General features: G+C 47.0%; 1 protein-coding gene across 6 annotated transcripts in view; it reads right to left on the bottom strand.

The window, feature by feature from the left end:
* Nucleotides 1-17,196, bottom strand: part of LOC121574509 (probable E3 ubiquitin-protein ligase HERC1) — a 78,491-nt gene that overhangs the window by 31,457 nt on the left and 29,838 nt on the right. For 5 of the 6 annotated variants that reach the window (XM_045222501.1, XM_045222503.1, XM_045222506.1 and 2 more), the window contains exons 20-38: nucleotides 16,735-16,950; nucleotides 16,126-16,299; nucleotides 12,184-12,298; nucleotides 11,445-11,562; nucleotides 10,222-10,435; nucleotides 9,813-10,110; nucleotides 9,299-9,417; nucleotides 8,794-9,050; nucleotides 7,892-8,095; nucleotides 7,471-7,591; nucleotides 6,905-7,145; nucleotides 6,409-6,575; nucleotides 4,323-4,484; nucleotides 4,030-4,127; nucleotides 3,705-3,803; nucleotides 3,045-3,212; nucleotides 2,224-2,463; nucleotides 1,971-2,054; nucleotides 1,594-1,822 (exon numbers count right to left, since the gene is read on the bottom strand). In XM_045222501.1, coding sequence (XP_045078436.1) covers nucleotides 1,594-1,822; nucleotides 1,971-2,054; nucleotides 2,224-2,463; nucleotides 3,045-3,212; nucleotides 3,705-3,803; nucleotides 4,030-4,127; nucleotides 4,323-4,484; nucleotides 6,409-6,575; nucleotides 6,905-7,145; nucleotides 7,471-7,591; nucleotides 7,892-8,095; nucleotides 8,794-9,050; nucleotides 9,299-9,417; nucleotides 9,813-10,110; nucleotides 10,222-10,435; nucleotides 11,445-11,562; nucleotides 12,184-12,298; nucleotides 16,126-16,299; nucleotides 16,735-16,950 — 3,324 coding nt within the window. The remainder of the gene's footprint in view (nucleotides 1-1,593; nucleotides 1,823-1,970; nucleotides 2,055-2,223; nucleotides 2,464-3,044; nucleotides 3,213-3,704; nucleotides 3,804-4,029; nucleotides 4,128-4,322; nucleotides 4,485-6,408; nucleotides 6,576-6,904; nucleotides 7,146-7,470; nucleotides 7,592-7,891; nucleotides 8,096-8,793; nucleotides 9,051-9,298; nucleotides 9,418-9,812; nucleotides 10,111-10,221; nucleotides 10,436-11,444; nucleotides 11,563-12,183; nucleotides 12,299-16,125; nucleotides 16,300-16,734; nucleotides 16,951-17,196) is intronic. The other variant, XM_045222504.1, reaches the window with a different exon arrangement.

Genomic DNA, 17,196 nt, shown 5'->3' with positions numbered 1-17,196 from the left:
GACTCCTGTTATCTTCAGGAGTGATACCTTTATTGTTTTTTGTATTTTCCTGTTGTTGTCTAGTACTGTCTTGTTGCTAGCTAGGGCCATCTACTTTAAGTGCTGCCTGTCTTCCCAGTGGGCTACTTGGTGCGTGAACTGCTGACTGCTCATAATTTGCAGATAGCTGTTGACACATCAACCAGGATCAAGGGGCAGGGCAATTTGTGACTTGTTTTGGTAATCAGTGGCTGTATCGGAGGGGGAGTGGTTTCACCTCTGCTAGGCAATCAGCAATTAGTAAAATGAGGTGTGCTCTCCACCTCTGCTAGGCAATTAGCAATTAGTGATAGTTCTTCATTCTCCCCTGGTTGCTAAGCGGCCGCTGTAAGCGGCAGCCGTGTCGTCGAAACGAAGACGGTTATGCAGAGTTGTTCGTGGAAGGCTCCACACCAGAGTTGTTTGTGGAAGGCTCCACACCACTCTCTCATTTTACCTAGTTACTTACAGATTATCCAATTTGGTTATTTTGTAGCTTCAAATCAAATCAAATGTTATTTGGCACATGTGCCGAATACAACAGGCGTAGACCTTACAGTGAAATGCTTAATTACAAGCCATTAACCAACAATGCAGTTTTAAGAAAAATATGTGTTAAGTAAAAAATAGATAAGTAAAAAATAGCAGCAGTAAAATAACAGTAGGGAGGCTAGTCGAGGTAATTGAGGTAATATGTACATGTGTACACCGCATCAAAGGGACGATGGATGGGGCCATGTACCGTCAAATCTTGGGTGAGAACCTCCTTCCCTCAGTCAGGGCATTGAAAATGGGTTGTGGATGGGTATTCCAGCATGACAATGACCCAAAACACACGGCCAAGGCAACAAAGGAGTGGCTCAAGAAGAAGCACATTAAGGTCCTGGAGTGGCCTAGCCAGTATCCAGACCTTAATCCCATAGAAAATCTGTGGAGGGAGCTGAAGGTTCGAGTTGCCAAACATCAGCCTCGAAACCTTAATGACTTGGAGAAGATCTGCAAAGAGGAGTGGGACAAAATCCCTCCTGAGATGTGTGCAAACCTGGTGGCCAACTACAAGAAACGTCTGACCTCTGTGATTGCCAACAAGGGTTTTGCCACCAAGTACTAAGTCATGTTTTGCAGAGGGGTCAAATACTTATTTCCCTCATTAAAATGCAAATCAATTCATAAAATGTTTGACATGCATTTTTCTGGATTTTTTTGTTGTTATTCTGTCTCTCACTGTTCAAATAAACCTACCATTAAAATTATAGACTGATCATGTCTTTGTCAGTGAGCAAACGTACAAAATCAGCAGGGGATCAAATACTTTTGTCCCTCACTGTATATATTTATATATATATATTTTTTTTAACTTAACCAGCACTTGACCCCACCCCCCTTCTAGCTCTTACTCTACTGATAGCTACGTTATTGAGGAAAAAATGTACTGTGATATGTGGTTGTCCCACCTAGCTATCTTAAGATGAATGCACTAACTGTAAGTCGCTCTGGATAAGAGCGTCTGCTAAATGACTAAAATGTAAAATGCGAAATATATCAGATTACTAGTGTGTGCGCCCAGTGGCTGACCATGTTTGACAGTCCCCAGGCCTCCCTCCTTCATGAGCGGTCCTATGAGCTCCAGCCGGCTCTGCATGTGCTGGTTGATGTGTTGTGTCCAGTAGCCGTCACACTGGTGCAGCCTGCGGAGGAGCTGAACCGTGGCCTCCAGCAGTACTGTGGTGCGGGGGGAACACAGGGGTTCACCAGGCAGCAGGTCACTGGGCATGCCTCTCATCTGGAGGTCACACAACGCCACCTAGGAGTAGAGCAGGGTTGTGGTGAGTCCTACTTTAGTCCATTGAAAGCAGACTGATAGAGGTATGCTTGTAACTTAGACGTCTATGAAACATTTTTGAAGATACCGTCTTGTATTAAAAAGAGCCAACTGAAGACATGATGCACACCTTCTCTCCAGGGTTGCTGCTGTAGAATAACACACAGGGGTACAACTCTGTGGCCTCCACACCTTCAAAAGCCAGCTTAGGCTCCTGTCAAAAAGACACCGTTTTAGGCATGTCTTAATGATATTCAAACCAATATCCTATGCCTGCCAGCAACAATTCTCATGGAAATGGACAATAAAAGTATCATATTGTATGGTAATAATTGCCCTTTGAACTGAATTCCCCTCCTCCCCAGGCTGTACAGTATACAGACCTTGTTGTTCTTGGCGAAAGAGATGGTCCTAGCCTCCATGTCGAGGATGCAGGTGATGGTGTCTCCCTGAGTGAAGGATGGCAGGGCCCGGCCCAGCTCCCCTCCATGGTACAGGCTGCCACTGTAGGCACGGTACAGCCACATGTCTGTGGTGGTGCGATGGTTGTAGTCCCGGATGGGCCAGCGAGACACCCCGATACAGGTGCCCTCATTCCCCTTGTTCTCCTTGGTGATGTTGAACTGGAGGATGGCGATGAAAATGTGGCATAGGAGGATACAATGTTTCCTGATTATGATTTAGGCAACTTAACTTGCTACCAAATTAGCATATGTTTTAAATCACGGTGCATGTCTGAGATCGTCGTCGCCGTCACACTGTGCAGAATCACTTGTCTACAAAATCAAGCATCCTAAATACTACAACTCAGTACGATCCAAGATGAGCGATTCTGTGCCTCACCTTGCTAAAATAGATCCCCGTAAAAACACACTGATTATCTAGTACAGACAGTCTACCGTCCATGTGGTCCTCTGTAGCTCAGCTGGTAGAGCACGGCGCTTGTAACGCCAGGATAGTGGGTTCGATCCCCGGGACCACCCATACGTAAAAATGTATGCACACATGACTGTAAGTCGCTTTGGATAAAAGCGTCTGCTAAATGGCATATTACTATTATTATTAAGCAGCCTGAGGTGATGGAGTGGCGAGGCCATACCCCTTCCCTCCTGATCCATCTTAGATTATCCAGAACATTTACTAAGGTCCCTGGGTGTGCAACAGTTCTCCTCATTAAATAAAGTACTTTAATATCTCCCCCTACCTTCCATATGAAGCAGCCGGAGTTGATGGCTGTGGTGGCGAGGCCGTATCCCTTCCCTCCTGACCCGTGAGACAGCACGTTACCACTCTCCAGCGAGCAGCAGATCAGCTTGTAGGGGTCAAAGGAGAAGTCTCCGATAGAAATACACTCGTCATCACTCCCTGGGTCCTGGAACACAGCATGAAGATTTACATTTATATTTACATTTACATCATTTAGCAGACGCTCTTATCCAGAGCGACATACAAATTGGTGCATTCAACTTATGATAGCCAGTGAGACAACCACTTTTTTTTTTTATGGGGGTGGGGGAAGAAGGATTACTTTATACTATTCCAGGTATTCCTTAAAGAGGTATACCATTTAGCATATGCTTTTATCCTAAGTGACTTAGAGTATAGTAGGTTCATAACCCATGACCTTATAGTAGGTTCATAACCCATGACCTTATAGTAGGTTCATAACCCATGACCTTATAGTAGGTTCATAACCCATGACCTTATAGTAGGTTCATAACCCATGACCTTATAGTTGGTTCATAACCCATGACCTTGTGCTCATAGCTACCAACTGAGCCACACAGGACCACATTACTCAAACTCAACAAACAACACACCAAGTTCATAAAATGTCCATGATATTGTTACTGTGAATAAATACCCTGTTGGAGCTCTCTGCTGTTTTCTCTTGGTTCTTCTTCACAGCTAAAGGCTCCTCCCACATACACATAGAGAGAAGCCCGAACAGCTGATCAACAATCTGGAAAGGGGAGGGAGTGGAAAAGGAGAAAAAAGTGAGTGAGTAAGTTCCTTTCTTTATAACGGGCAGGTACAGACAGACAACAGAGACAGTAGAATACTCTTTGGTCTCAGGCAGACAACAGAGACATTGGATACTCTGTGGTCTCAGACAGACAACAGAGACAGTAGAATACTCTGTGGTCTCAGACAGACAACAGAGACAGTAGAATACTCTGTGGTCTCACCTGTTCAATCTGTGCTGGTTCAGAACAGGCCGGTAACAGACCTTCCAGAATGTGGAAGGCTAGCAGTTTGGTTCTCAAGTTCCGAAATCGTGGAGAACCTAATGGAAACATCACATCTTAATTTCACCCAGCTGATTAATAGTTATATTTTATAAACATTTAAAAATGTCAACCTCTAAAATCAAACACAGGTGATACAGGTGCAGAGACATCACCTCAATGTTCTGAATTACAATTTTCCGCAGTCTAAAGATAAACAAAACAGGGAGTTGTTGACTGCGTTAAGCCCTTACCTGAAGAGCACTTGTGTGAGATGATGGTCATAAGTGGATCGATCCACTTGATGAAGGCAGAGACTCTCTTGGTCACCCTTAGCGACAGGATACGCCTCAGGAACACCAAGAAGTCAGCGAGCTGAGACTCAATGACTCTACTGCTCCGCACCACCTCCATCCCTACAGAGAAAGGTTCATCACACCTGACATTGTGTACACTCCAGATACACCCTCTAGCTAACGGCTCATACTGGCCTACAACAATGGCGTTAAGGACTACTTTTACAAGGTAGGGTGAATTTAAAAAATTACACTCAGAACACACACAAATTTAAGTCATAACTGACCTGTCAGGTTCTCTCTCTCCCTTACTGCTCCTCATCACTAATGAGTATGTCTGCCCCTCATCACTAATGAGTCTGTCTGCCCCTCATCACTAATGAGTCTGTCTGCCCCTCATCACTAAAGAGTCTGTCTGATCCTCATCACTAAAGAGTCTGTCTGATCCTCATCACGAATGAGTCTGTCTGCCCCTCACCACTAAAGAGTCTGTCTGCTCCTCATCACTAATGAGTCTGTCTGCCCCTCATCACTAAAGAGTCTGTCTGCTCCTCATCACGAATGAGTCTGTCTGCCCCTCACCACTAAAGAGTCTGTCTGCTCCTCATCACTAATGAGTCTGTCTGCCCCTCACCACTAAAGAGTCTGTCTGATCCTCATCACTAATGAGTCTGTCTGCCCCTCATCACTAATGAGTCTGTCTGCCCCTCATCACTAATGCGTCTGTCTGCCCCTCATCACTAATGCGTCTGTCTGGCCCTCATCACTAGTCTGTCTGCCCCTCATCACTAGTCTGTCTGCCCCTCATCACTAGTCTGTCTGCCCCTCATCACTAGTCTGTCTGCCCCTCATCACTAGTCTGTCTGCCCCTCATCACTAATGAGTATGTCTGCTCCTCATCACTAGTCTGTCTGCCCCTCATCACTAATGAGTCTGTCTGCCCCACACCACTAATGAGTCTGTCTGCCCCTCACCACTAAAGAGTCTGTCTGCCCCTCATCACTAAAGAGTCTGTCTGCCCCTCACCACTAAAGAGTCTGTCTGCCCCTCACCACTAAAGAGTCTGTCTGCCCCTCATCACTAAAGAGTCTGTCTGATCCTCATCACTAATGCGTCTGTCTGCCCCTCATCACTAATGCATCTGTCTGCCCCTCATCACTAATGCATCTGTCTGCCCCTCATCACTAGTCTGTCTGCCCCTCATCACTAGTCTGTCTGCCCCTCATCACTAATGAGTATGTCTGCTCCTCATCACTAATGAGTCTGTCTGCCCCTCATCACTAATGAGTCTGACAGCCCCAAAACATCACTGCTCTAGAGGAGATCTGCATGGAGGAATGGGCCAAAATACCAGCAACAGTGTGTGAAAACCTTGTGAAGACTTACAGAAAACGTTTGATCTGTGTCATTGCCAACAAAGGGTATATAACAAAGTATTGAGAAACTTTTGTTATTGACCAAATACTTATTTTCCACCATAATTTGCAAATAAATTCATAACAAATGTGATTTTCTGGAGAAAAAAAATCTCATTTGGTCTGTCATAGTTGACGTGTTCCTATGATGAAAATTACAGGCCTCTCTCATCTTTTTAAGTGGGAGAACTTGCACAATTGGTGGCTGACTAAATACTTTTTTTTCCCCACTGTAATGAGTTTGGTATGGTCTGATTGTAGGGGCTTCTCCTACAAAAGGAGCCTCTCTTTCAGTTCAAGAGGGTACCTTTTTCATTGAGCTGTTAATGGGGCAGCACTGTTTAGCTGTCCCCATAATGTATACTTTTGTGGCAGTACTGTTTTTCTTTCGGAATCACTATGTAAATAAAAACCCTTGCACAGAAGTTATTTTGCGGCTCCACCATCGTTTTATTTGGTAGAGTTCAAGTTTAATATCGGCTTAAGTTTCAGTTCATGTTTTTCAGTTTAGCCTTCTGGCCTACTCTACGCAACAAATAGTTAATCTCCCCCCTATGATGTCCTATGTTACCCATGGAACTTAAAGGCCTAAGTAAAAGTAAGTATTTTTCCCTCTAACGTTGCCTCACCCTCTATCCGGATCCTCTTGGTGGAGGTGTCCTGGTCTGCTTCCTCTGCTGACCTGTTCTCCAGCGCCTCCTGCTGGTGAACCATGTGTAACAGACTCTGGAGCTGCTCACACATCACATCCATTAGGGCCTGAGACACGTCCAGAGGCAGGGAGTCCTCACACGAACTGGGGACAGAAAACACACACACACACACACACACACACACACACAGGGTGGACTTCAGTTAGGCAGCAGGTAATCTAGAGGTTAGAGAAGCCAGGTCTGCAACTAGAGGGTCGCTGGTTAAAAAATTTAATAAATAAATACATCTGGTGGGATTCTAGGTATCCTACATATCATATCCTGCTGTTGTGCACTAAGCCAGGCACCTATATACCTAGCAGCGATGGCCAGAATCTCCAGCAGGTGGATGCAGGCCAGCTCGACAGCATTCTCCCCTAGCGTCCTAGTTCCTTCCCCATTTCCTTTCCTCACCCCTGTCCAGTCTACTCACCTAGCAGCGATGGCCAGTATCTGCAGTAGGCGGGCACAGGCCAGTTTTACGGCTCCACTCAGCAGCATATGTCCTGACACAGAGGCTGCTAGCCAGCGCTGGTTCATCAGAACACACGTGTTGTCTGTCAGCAATGACAGGATCTCCAGGATGCCACACTTACTGACCACCACCAGATCTACTGGCTGGTAGTGGAAATTCAGAGCAAACACTGTGGCCAGCAGCAAGGGCTGGTAGGAGCCTGAGAGAGAGGGAATACAAAAGGGTTTAAGTCTGGGGACACTCACTGCTAGCCTGATCCCAGACCTGTTTGTGCTGTAGAGCCAACTCCTTTGGTCGAGTTGGCAAGACAGCACAAACAGATCTGGGACCAGGCAAGGGGGAAATCTCTGTCAGAGATGGATATATGAATGTATGGAAGCAGACCTTGGAGTCATGTTACTGTCGCCAGGTCCCAGATCTGTTTGTGCCGTCTTGCCAACGGCCAAAATAGTTGGCTATACGGAAAACAAACAGATCTTGAACCAGTCTAAAGTAAATGTGCTGTATAGTATTTGGACCCCAACCTGTCTGTTCCCTCTCCAGGAGGACCTTCTGTCTCAGGACCCGGACCACCTGCTGGTAGAGGGTGTGGGCAGCAGACTGCAGCTCTCTCTGGGTACACATAGACGCTGACTGGGTCCCAGACTGGAGACAGAAACACATCGGTCTAACATTTAGAAAAATGACACATTCAACTTGAAATGACTATTGTCACCTATCAGAGCTAGATCTCAGCAGTGAGTATTTACAACGCGCCAGTGACTCTTCTCATCCTTGTCAGCACACAGTAACGACTGACTTTTCTACACGTGATGAGTCCCCTCCCTAACGCTTATGCATTGTTCATACTACCAGCATCAACTTATTTTTTTGTTTCTTCAAGTAATGACTATTTACTACTATGGTGGATGTCCCTGTGTAGTGATGATCTATAACTGAATTTACAGTGTAGTGGTTCATCTGGTCGTTGTCTCCAGACTGGCAGCCTGCGATGGGTGTTCCCAGTCCGAAGCAGCCCGAAAGGAACTGCAGCTGAACAGATTGTAGCAGGCCAGGGAACCGCGGGGGAGGAGAGGCACCTGAACCGCTACTCTTCTCCTCCATCTCAGACAGGAACGAAGAGATCTGGCACAACGCCTCCAGACGGACCTGAGCATAGAGAACCACAGTATTTTACTAACATTATCGTAACCCCTCCATCTTGGAAGAAGGGTGCCAGGACGACTAAGGTTGTTTTAGTAAAAGAGAATGCGTTCTCAATAAGTGGTTAAAAAAATAAATACATATTTACAAAATGAAGTAATATTATACTTATATTCAAGTCTTTGATAATGATTCTAGGATGCTGTAGTAGGGAGAATAGACCCACCACTAAACCAGTTACTAAAACAAGGTATGAAGTTTTTTGGGCTGGGAATTGCCAGGGACCTTACGATATGATATCACAATACTTAGGTACCGATATGTACTGCGATTCTCACGATTCTACATGTATTTCGATTCGATACTGCAATTTTATTCATTGTGATTTGTTCCAAACATATTGCTCACTAAGTCTGCTGCAGAGAAAACAAGAGAGAGCATGAGAAAACATGGAGTTTTGATACAGTCATGGAAATAAAAAGTGCTGAAAACATGTTGGCTCACTATTTAAAAAGAAGATGGAGAACAAGCTATAGGATGAAAAATATTGGCGTTTTGACGCCGGTACAGCTGACTAGCACCATCTAACTCTACCTACAGTAGTTATTTTTACTAAATCGACACTTGCAGTCAAATATCGATCATAATATTGTCCAAAAATAATATGGCGACGTGTAACTGTATCGATTTTTATAAATGCATACCTCTGCCCTCTGCTGTTGTTGGTACATGGCCAGTGTGATGGCCTTGGGGTCTGCCTGGCTGCCTGCCTCTCTCTCCAGTACCGAAGAGGGGGGGGTCGGACGGAGCAGGCTCCCACACAGGAAGTGAAAGACCTGGCTGAGCACGCTGGGCGAGCTGCCCGCCCCGCCCTGGCACATGGAGCTGGTAGTGGGGCTAATGCACTGGCATAACCGCTCCCACGCATCCTTCATGATGCCCAGGGAACATAGTGGTAGACCTGAGGGAGGGCGGATGGAGGGTCAGAGGTCAGGGGTTATAGTTGACCTCTCCGTCCATCAAATCAATCAAAAAATGTCGTTATAAAGCCCATTCTACGTCATCAGTTGTAACAAAGTGCTTTACAGAAACCTCTCATTCTGTCTTCCATTGTGTGATATCATTTGGGAATTGCTGAGATGGGTTGTGTGTGTGACTGTGGAGTTCCTGGATTGGTAGTTAGATCATATTCAGTGAGTCATTTAGTACCCAATTTATTCTTGAAGGAGTTTCTGGACTGGCCTGCAGACGGTTTTCTACCGCCCATGGTGAATCTGCTCTGTTCTGTGTTTGGGCTGAGTAGAGAATCTGTAGATGAAGCTGATTTTCTGTAGAGAGCAGACCAGACATTTATAGTAGATTCATAAAACAATGAATACTAGGGTTAATGTATTGAAATATACGCACGCACATATTGAAACCAATGCCCAAACCCACAACCCCACCCACGACACACACACCCCTGACTCCTTCCCCCCCTTCCACAGACCCACTCACCTGGCTCCAGTGCTCTCCGCCTGCCCTGTCTCTTCACCATGCCCAAACCCACAACCCCACCCACGACACACACACCCCTGACTCCTTCCCCCCCTTCCACAGACCCACTCACCTGGCTCCAGTGCTCTCCGCCTGCCCTGTCTCTTCACCATGCCCAAACCCACAACCCCCACCCACGACACACACACCCCTGACTCCTTCCCCCCCCTTCCACAGACCCACTCACCTGGCTCCAGTGCTCTCCGCCTGCCCTGTCTCTTCACTCTGTTCTTGCCATGCGGGCCGGACCCCCAGGAGGAGGAACACACAGCGGGAGACCACCAGGTGGCAGGCTGCAGGGAATGACATGCCCTCCTCGGACCCTCTCCGTCGCTCCCAGCCCTGCCTGTTAGGGGGCTCTCTTTCTGGGGTGCCGGGGCTCTCTGTGCTGCTGGGGAGGGTGGAGGTCCCGGAAGACTCGTAGACAGTCTCGTTCTGCTGCAGCTGCATGGCCTCCCGCGTGGCCAGGAAACACTGGAGGACCTCTGTTGGACAAGGAGGGGTGGGCAGGTGAGATTTAGGTGGGAGAATGTGCGTGTACTATACCTCAGAAACATCATGTGAAATACAAGGACCAAGGACGTGGCCCAGTTTACCCGGCAGGTACATACTGCTGATGCTGGGCGTGTCCTCCTCTGGCCCCTCCTCCTGGTTGTGTTCTGCAGCCGTGGGGAGGACCTGCCCTCCCTGGTGACTCATGTGACCTCCACCGTGACCTCCACTGTGACCCCCCAGCTCAGGGTCCTGGTCCTTCCCCCGGTCCACCTGCTGCTCCCTACCAGAGGGACCCGGTTCCTGCCCACTGGGACTCTGGAATAGAGGAGACAGACAGTTACATTATAGAAAGAATGAGACAGTTACATTAGAGAGAATGAGACAGTTACATTAGAGAGAGAATGAGACAGTTACATTAGAGAGAGAATGAGACAGTTACATTAGAGAGAGAATAGTCCTCCTACCTGTTTACTGTTAGCCAGGGCCTGTGTGTTGGCTGTAGTCCTACCTGATTACTGTTAGCCAGGGCCTGTGTGTTGGCTGTAGTCCTCCTACCTGTTTACTGTTAGCCAGGGCCTGTGTGTTGGCTGTAGTCCTACCTGTTTACTGTTAGCCAGGGCCTGTGTGTTGGCTGTAGTCCTCCTACCTGTTTACTGTTAGCCAGGGCCTGTGTGTTGGCTGTAGTCCTACCTGTTTACTGTTAGCCAGGGCCTGTGTGTTGGCTGTAGTCCTACCTGTTTACTGTTAACCAGGGCCTGTGTGTTGGCTGTAGTCCTACCTGTTTACTGTTAACCAGGGCCTGTGTGTTGGCTGTAGTCCTCCTACCTGTTTACTGTTAGCCAGGGCCTGTGTGTTGGCTGTAGTCCTACCTGTTTACTGTTAGCCAGGGCCTGTGTGTTGGCTGTAGTCCTACCTGTTTACTGTTAGCCAGGGCCTGTGTGTTGGCTGTAGTCCTACCTGTTTACTGTTAGCCAGGGCCTGTGTGTTGGCTGTAGTCCTACCTGTTTACTGTTAACCAGGGCCTGTGTGTTGGCTGTAGTCCTACCTGTTTACTGTTAGCCTGGGCCTGTGTGTTGGCTGTAGTCCTACCTGTTTACTGTTAGCCAGGGCCTGTGTGTTGGCTGTAGTCCTTCTACCTGTTTACTGTTAACCAGGGCCTGTGTGTTGGCTGTAGTCATCCTACCTGTTTACTGTTAACCAGGGCCTGTGTGTTGGCTGTAGTCCTCCTACCTGTTTACTGTTAGCCAGGGCCTGTGTGTTGGCTGTAGTCATCCTACCTGTTTACTGTTAGCCAGGGCCTGTGTGTTGGCTGTAGTCATCCTACCTGTTTACTGTTAGCCAGGGCCTGTGTGTTGGCTGGAGAGTCTTTGTGTGCCAGCAGAGCACTCCTGATCTTATACACCATCTCATAGATCTCTATCAGCATCTCACATGGCTCGTACCTGACAAGGAGAACAGGTATTACATCATGATACACCATCATTCCCCTGGCACACACACTACACGTTGCAGGACTGGAGCCATTTCATCTGCTCTAGAGACCCACATTGGATACATCTAATAAAAAACATCCAGCCACAGATTGAATGGAAGTCAGAAATGGGTCAAATGTGGGGTTTCAGTACTTGAGAATTAAAGGGATACTTCGAGATTTTGGCAATTATGCCCTTTGTCTACTTCCCCACAGTCAGATGAACTCATGGATACCATTTTTATGTCTCTGTGTCCAGTAGGAAGGAAAATAGAGGTAGTTTCGTGAGCCAATGCTAACTAGCATTAGCGCAATGACTGGAAGTCTATGCGTATCTACTACCATGCTGGCAGATACCCATAGACTTCCAGTCATTGTGCTAACGTTAGCTAGCAACTGCGCTAGTGTGAGTTAGCAACTTCCTTCAAACTGCACGCAGACATATAAAAATGGTATCCACGAGTTCATCTGACCCTGGGGAAGTAGATACATGGCCTCATTGCCAAAATTCCACAGTATCCCTTTAAGAATAACTTGTATCTCTGTATTTGAAAATCGTATCACAACAGCTTTTTTATGCAGATCCACTCACTTGTCCTGCCAGTAGGCCTCATCCTGCAGCCCCGTGTGTTTGAAGAGAGCAGCCAGGCTGCTGCGACATGCCGTCTCTAACAGGGAATCACCTGAGGGACCGCTGTTATCCCAGTCTGCCAAAGATAACACAAGACAGAATGGTTTATTCAAAACACATCACCACAAATGACCTACAAAAGGTGGTTGATGGTGATGTATGCATCATATTCATTCAGGATAACTCTAAAAGAATGATGATGATGCCAAGAACAAGATACTGTAGACAAGATATGCTGCTTTTATGATCTGACAAAACACCCTTCCACTGGAAACAACACACTTTATGAATAGCCCCTCACAGTCACTGAATTCATTATCACCCACAAAGGCTGTAACAGTGTTGCTGTGTGTGTATCAAATCACATTTTATTTGCCACATGCGCCGAATACAACAGGTGTAGACATTACCGTGAAATGCTTACTTACAGCCCTTAACCAACAATGCATTTATTTCTTTTTAAAAAATTAAAATAAAACAACAACAAAAAAAGTGTTGTGAAAAAAAGAGCAGAAGTCAAATAAAATAACAGTAGGGAGGCTATATACAGGGGGGTACATTTACATTACATTTACGTCATTTAGCAGACGCTCTTATCCAGAGCGACTTACAAATTGGACCGGTGCAGAGTCAATGTGCGGGGGCACCGGCTAGTTGAGGTAGTTGAGGTAATATGTATATGTGGGTAGAGTTAAAGTGACTATGCATAAATAATTAACAGAGTAGCAGCAGCGTAAAAAGATGGGGTGGGGGTGGGCAGTGCAAATAGTCCGGGTAGCCATGATTAGCTGTTCAGGAGTCTTATGGCTTGGGGGTAGAAGCTGTTGAGAAGCCTTTTGGACCTAGACTTGGCGCTCCAGTACCGCTTGCCGTGCGGTAGCAGAGAGAACAGTCTATGACTAGGGTGGCTGGAGTCTTTGACAATTTTGAGGGTCTTCCTCTGACACCGCCTGGTATATAGGTCCTGGATGGCAGGAAGCTTGGCCCCAGTGATGTACTGGGCTGTACTCACTACCCCCTGTAGTACCTTGCGGTCGGAGGCCAAGCAGTTGCCATACGAGGCAGTGATGCAATCAGTCAGGATGCTCTCGATGGTACAGCTGTATAACTTTTTGAGGATCTGAGGACCCATGCCAAATCTTTTCAGTCTCCTGAGGGGGAATAGGCTTTGTCGTGCCCTCGTCACAACTGTCTTGGTGTGTTTGGACCATGATAGTTCGTTGGTGAAGTGGACACCAAGGAACTTGAAGCTCTCAACCTGTTCCACTACAGCCCCGTCGATGAGAATGTGGGCATGCGCAGTCCTCTTTTTATTCCTGTAGTCCACAATCATCTCCTTTGTCTTGATCACGTTGAGGGAGAGGTTGTTATCCTGGCACCACACGGCCAGATCTCTGACCTCCTCCCTATAGGCTGTCTCATCGTTGTCGGTGATCAGGCCTACCACTGTTGTGTCGTCGGCAAACTTAATGATGGTGTTGGAGTCGTACCTGGCCATGCAGTCATGGGTGAACAGAGAGTACAGGAGGGGACTGAGCACGCACCCCTGAGGGGCCCCCGTGTTGAGGATCAGCGTGGCAGATGTGTTGTTAGCTACCCTTACCACCTGGGGGCGGCCCTTCAGGAAGTCCAGGATCCAGTTGCAGAGGGAGGTGTTTAGTCCCAAGATCCTTAGGTTAGTGATGAGCTTTGAGGGCACTATGGTGTTGAATGCTGAGCTGTAGTCAATGAATAGCATTCTCACGTAGGTGTTCCTTTTTTCCAGGTGGGAAAGGGCAGTGTGGAGTGCAATAGAGATTGCATCATCTGTGGATCTGTTGGGGCGGTATGCAAATTGGAGTGGGTCTAGGGTTTCTGGGATAATGCTGTTGATGTGAGCCATGACCAGCCTTTCAAAGCACTTCATGGCTACAGACGTCAGTGCTACGGGTCAGTAGTCATTTAGGCAGGTTATCTTAGTGTCCTTGGGCACGGGGACTATGGTGGTCTGCTTGAAACATGTTGGTATTACAGACTCAGTCAGGGACATGTTGAAAATGTCGGTGAAGACACTTGCCAGTTGGTCAGCACATGCTCGGAGTACAAGTCCTGGTAATCCATCTGGCCCTGCGGCCTTGTGAATGTTGTATGCGTCTCTGTGTGTGGAGTAAAGGTGGTCTAGAGTTTTTTTTTCCTCTGGTTGCACATTTAACATGCTGGTAGAAATTAGGTCGAACGGATTTAAGTTTCCCTGCATTAAAGTCCCCGGCCACTAGGAGCGCTGCCTCTGGATGAGCGTTTTCCTGTTTAGTTATGGCCCTATACAGCTCATTGAGTGCAATCTTAATGCTAGCATTGGTTTGTGGTGGTAAATAGACAGCTATGAAAAATATAGACGAAAACTCTGTTGGTAAATAGTGTTGTCTATTGTTTATCATAAGATACTCTACCTCAGGCGAGCAAAACCTCGAGACTTCCTTAGTATTTGATTTTGTGCACCAGCTGTTGTTTACAAATATACATATTGTCCATGTCGTCATTCAGCCACGACTCAGTGAAACATAAGATATTACAGTTTTTAAATGTACCGTTGGTAGGATAACCGTAATCTTAGGTCGGATCCTTACAAGGCACCCCGACCTACGTCCACGATATATCTGTCTCTTTCTCCTGCAAATGACGGGGATTTGGCCCTTGTCGGGTGTCTGTAGGATATCCTTTGCGTCCGACTCGTTGAAGAAAAAATATTTGTCCAATACTAGGTGATTAATCGCTGTCCTGAGATCAAGAAGCTCTTTTTGGTTATAAGAGACGATGGCAGAAACATTATGTACAGAATAAATTACAAATAAAGCGAAAGAACACACACAATAGTACAATTGGTTAGAGGGCTATAAAACGGCAGCCATCTTCTCCGGCGCCATCTCAGTGTGTGTGTGTGTGTGTACGTATGTGTGTGTGTGTGTGTGTGTACGTACGTCTGTGTGCACACATATGTGTACGTGTGTGTGTGTGGTCGAGAATGAATCTGTGTACGTGTGTGTGTGTAGTCGTGCACGCATCTGTGTACGTGTGTGTGTGTGTGGTCGTGCACGCATCTGTGTACGTGTGTGTGTGGTCGTGCATGCATCTGTGTACGTGTGTGTGTGTGGTCGTGCATGAATCTGTGTACGTGTGTGTGGTCGTGCATGCATCTGTGTACGTGTGTGTGTGGTCGTGCATGAATCTGTGTACGTGTGTGTGTGGTCGTGCATGAATCTGTGTACGTGTGTGTGGTTGTGCATGAATCTGTGTACGTGTGTGTGGTTGTGCATGCATCTGTGTACGTGTGTGTGTGTGGTTGTGCATGCATCTGTGTACGTGTGTGTGTGTGGTTGTGCATGAATCTGTGTACGTGTGTGTGTGTGGTTGTGCATGCATCTGTGTACGTGTGTGTGTGTGTGTGTGTGTGGTCGTGCATGAATCTGTGTACGTGTGTCTGTGTGGTCGTGCATGCATCTGTGTACGTGTGTGGTCGTGCATGCATCTGGGTACGTGTGTGTGTGTGGTCGTGCATGAATCTGTGTACGTGTGTGTGTGGTCGTGCATGAATCTGTGTTAGTGTGTGTGTGTGTGGCCGTGCATGCATCTGTGTACGTGTGTGTGTGTGGTCGTACATGCATCTGTGTACGTGTGTGTGTGTGGTCGTGCATGCATCTGTGTACGTGTGTGTGTGGTCGTGCATGCATCTGTGTACGTGTGTGTGTTCGTGCATGCATCTGTGTACGTGTGTGTGTGTGGTCGTGCATGAATCTGTGTACGTGTGTGTGTGTGTGGTCGTGCATGAATCTGTGTACGTGTGTGTGTGGTCGTGCATGCATCTGTGTACGTGTGTGTGTGGTCGTGCATGCATCTGTGTACGTGTGTGTGTCCTCCTAGCCCTACCTCTGCTGATGGCATACTCCTTCATCTTCCTCCACAGGCCTCCGGCAGGCTCTCTAGACGATCCTAGAGCCAGCTCCATCAGCATGCTGTTGTCCTCGCTCACACTCAGGTCTGCCAGCTTGGCATCAGGACAGCCCAGCAGCACTGCCTCAGTCAGCCACGCTGTGCCGGAGTCTGCAAGGACAGACACACAATAACACAGGCACTTATTATTACAATGAAAAGCCTGACAAAGGCCTTCAGGGTGAAATGCTGCACTCAATAAACTGTGAAAGAATTCAACACTTATTTTTCTCATTTGACATCTCTTTTTGTACCTTGTTAGCTGAAAGTTTCTGTCTGAGGGGACAATACTTCTGAAGGTATTGCTACAATGGTAAGAAGTTCAAAGAATACAGCATAAACACCACAACTAGTTTCTTTTCTGATTATCTACTGTACTTCACCAGGAATTAGATTTAGATTGACATCTTTTTAAAGATTGAACGGATGCTGGTCATCATGGTTGGCGTGTGTAATGTCATAGAAATATAATTACTAGAATGGACATTCCCATACAGGTCAACGTTCTGTGATGGGTGATTTGTTTCTATGTGTGTCATATCACACCCAGTTGTTCAAAGTCCATCTCCAGTCCGTTCCTGAGGAGAGGGTTACACAGCCAGTATTCTGATGTCCTCTCTTGGACAGATGGGGGCGGTCCCTGCAGCATCCCGCCCAGGCAGCGTCCAATCGCCAGCGCCACAGATCTCTCCAGGTCCAGAAGCCACACCCATCCGTCGTGCTCCACCCCTGCGTGGCTAAGCCCAGCCCTTTCTGCTTCACCTGGAACCACAGAATTCATCCACAACATCATGTCACTAAGGAGCTCCTGGAGTCTGCTACATTTTTCTACTTCTTAGCAGCAATTATCTTAAAAATCAGACATTCTGTTAATACACCTCTTTATTAAATGATCTCCATCTTTCTCCCTGTCTCTCAGTGTCCCAACAGAACAATGCCATTGGCTATCCATGACTGGTCTGGTGGTCCATTATGTCAGGGGCTTGAATCTGGTAGTAATAGAACAGG

This window comes from Coregonus clupeaformis, chromosome 9 (genome assembly GCF_020615455.1).
Source record: "Coregonus clupeaformis isolate EN_2021a chromosome 9, ASM2061545v1, whole genome shotgun sequence".
NCBI classification, from domain to species: Eukaryota; Metazoa; Chordata; class Actinopteri; order Salmoniformes; family Salmonidae; genus Coregonus; species Coregonus clupeaformis.
Note: the sequence above shows the minus strand (reverse complement) of the source record. Positions and strands in the feature narration are given on the sequence as shown.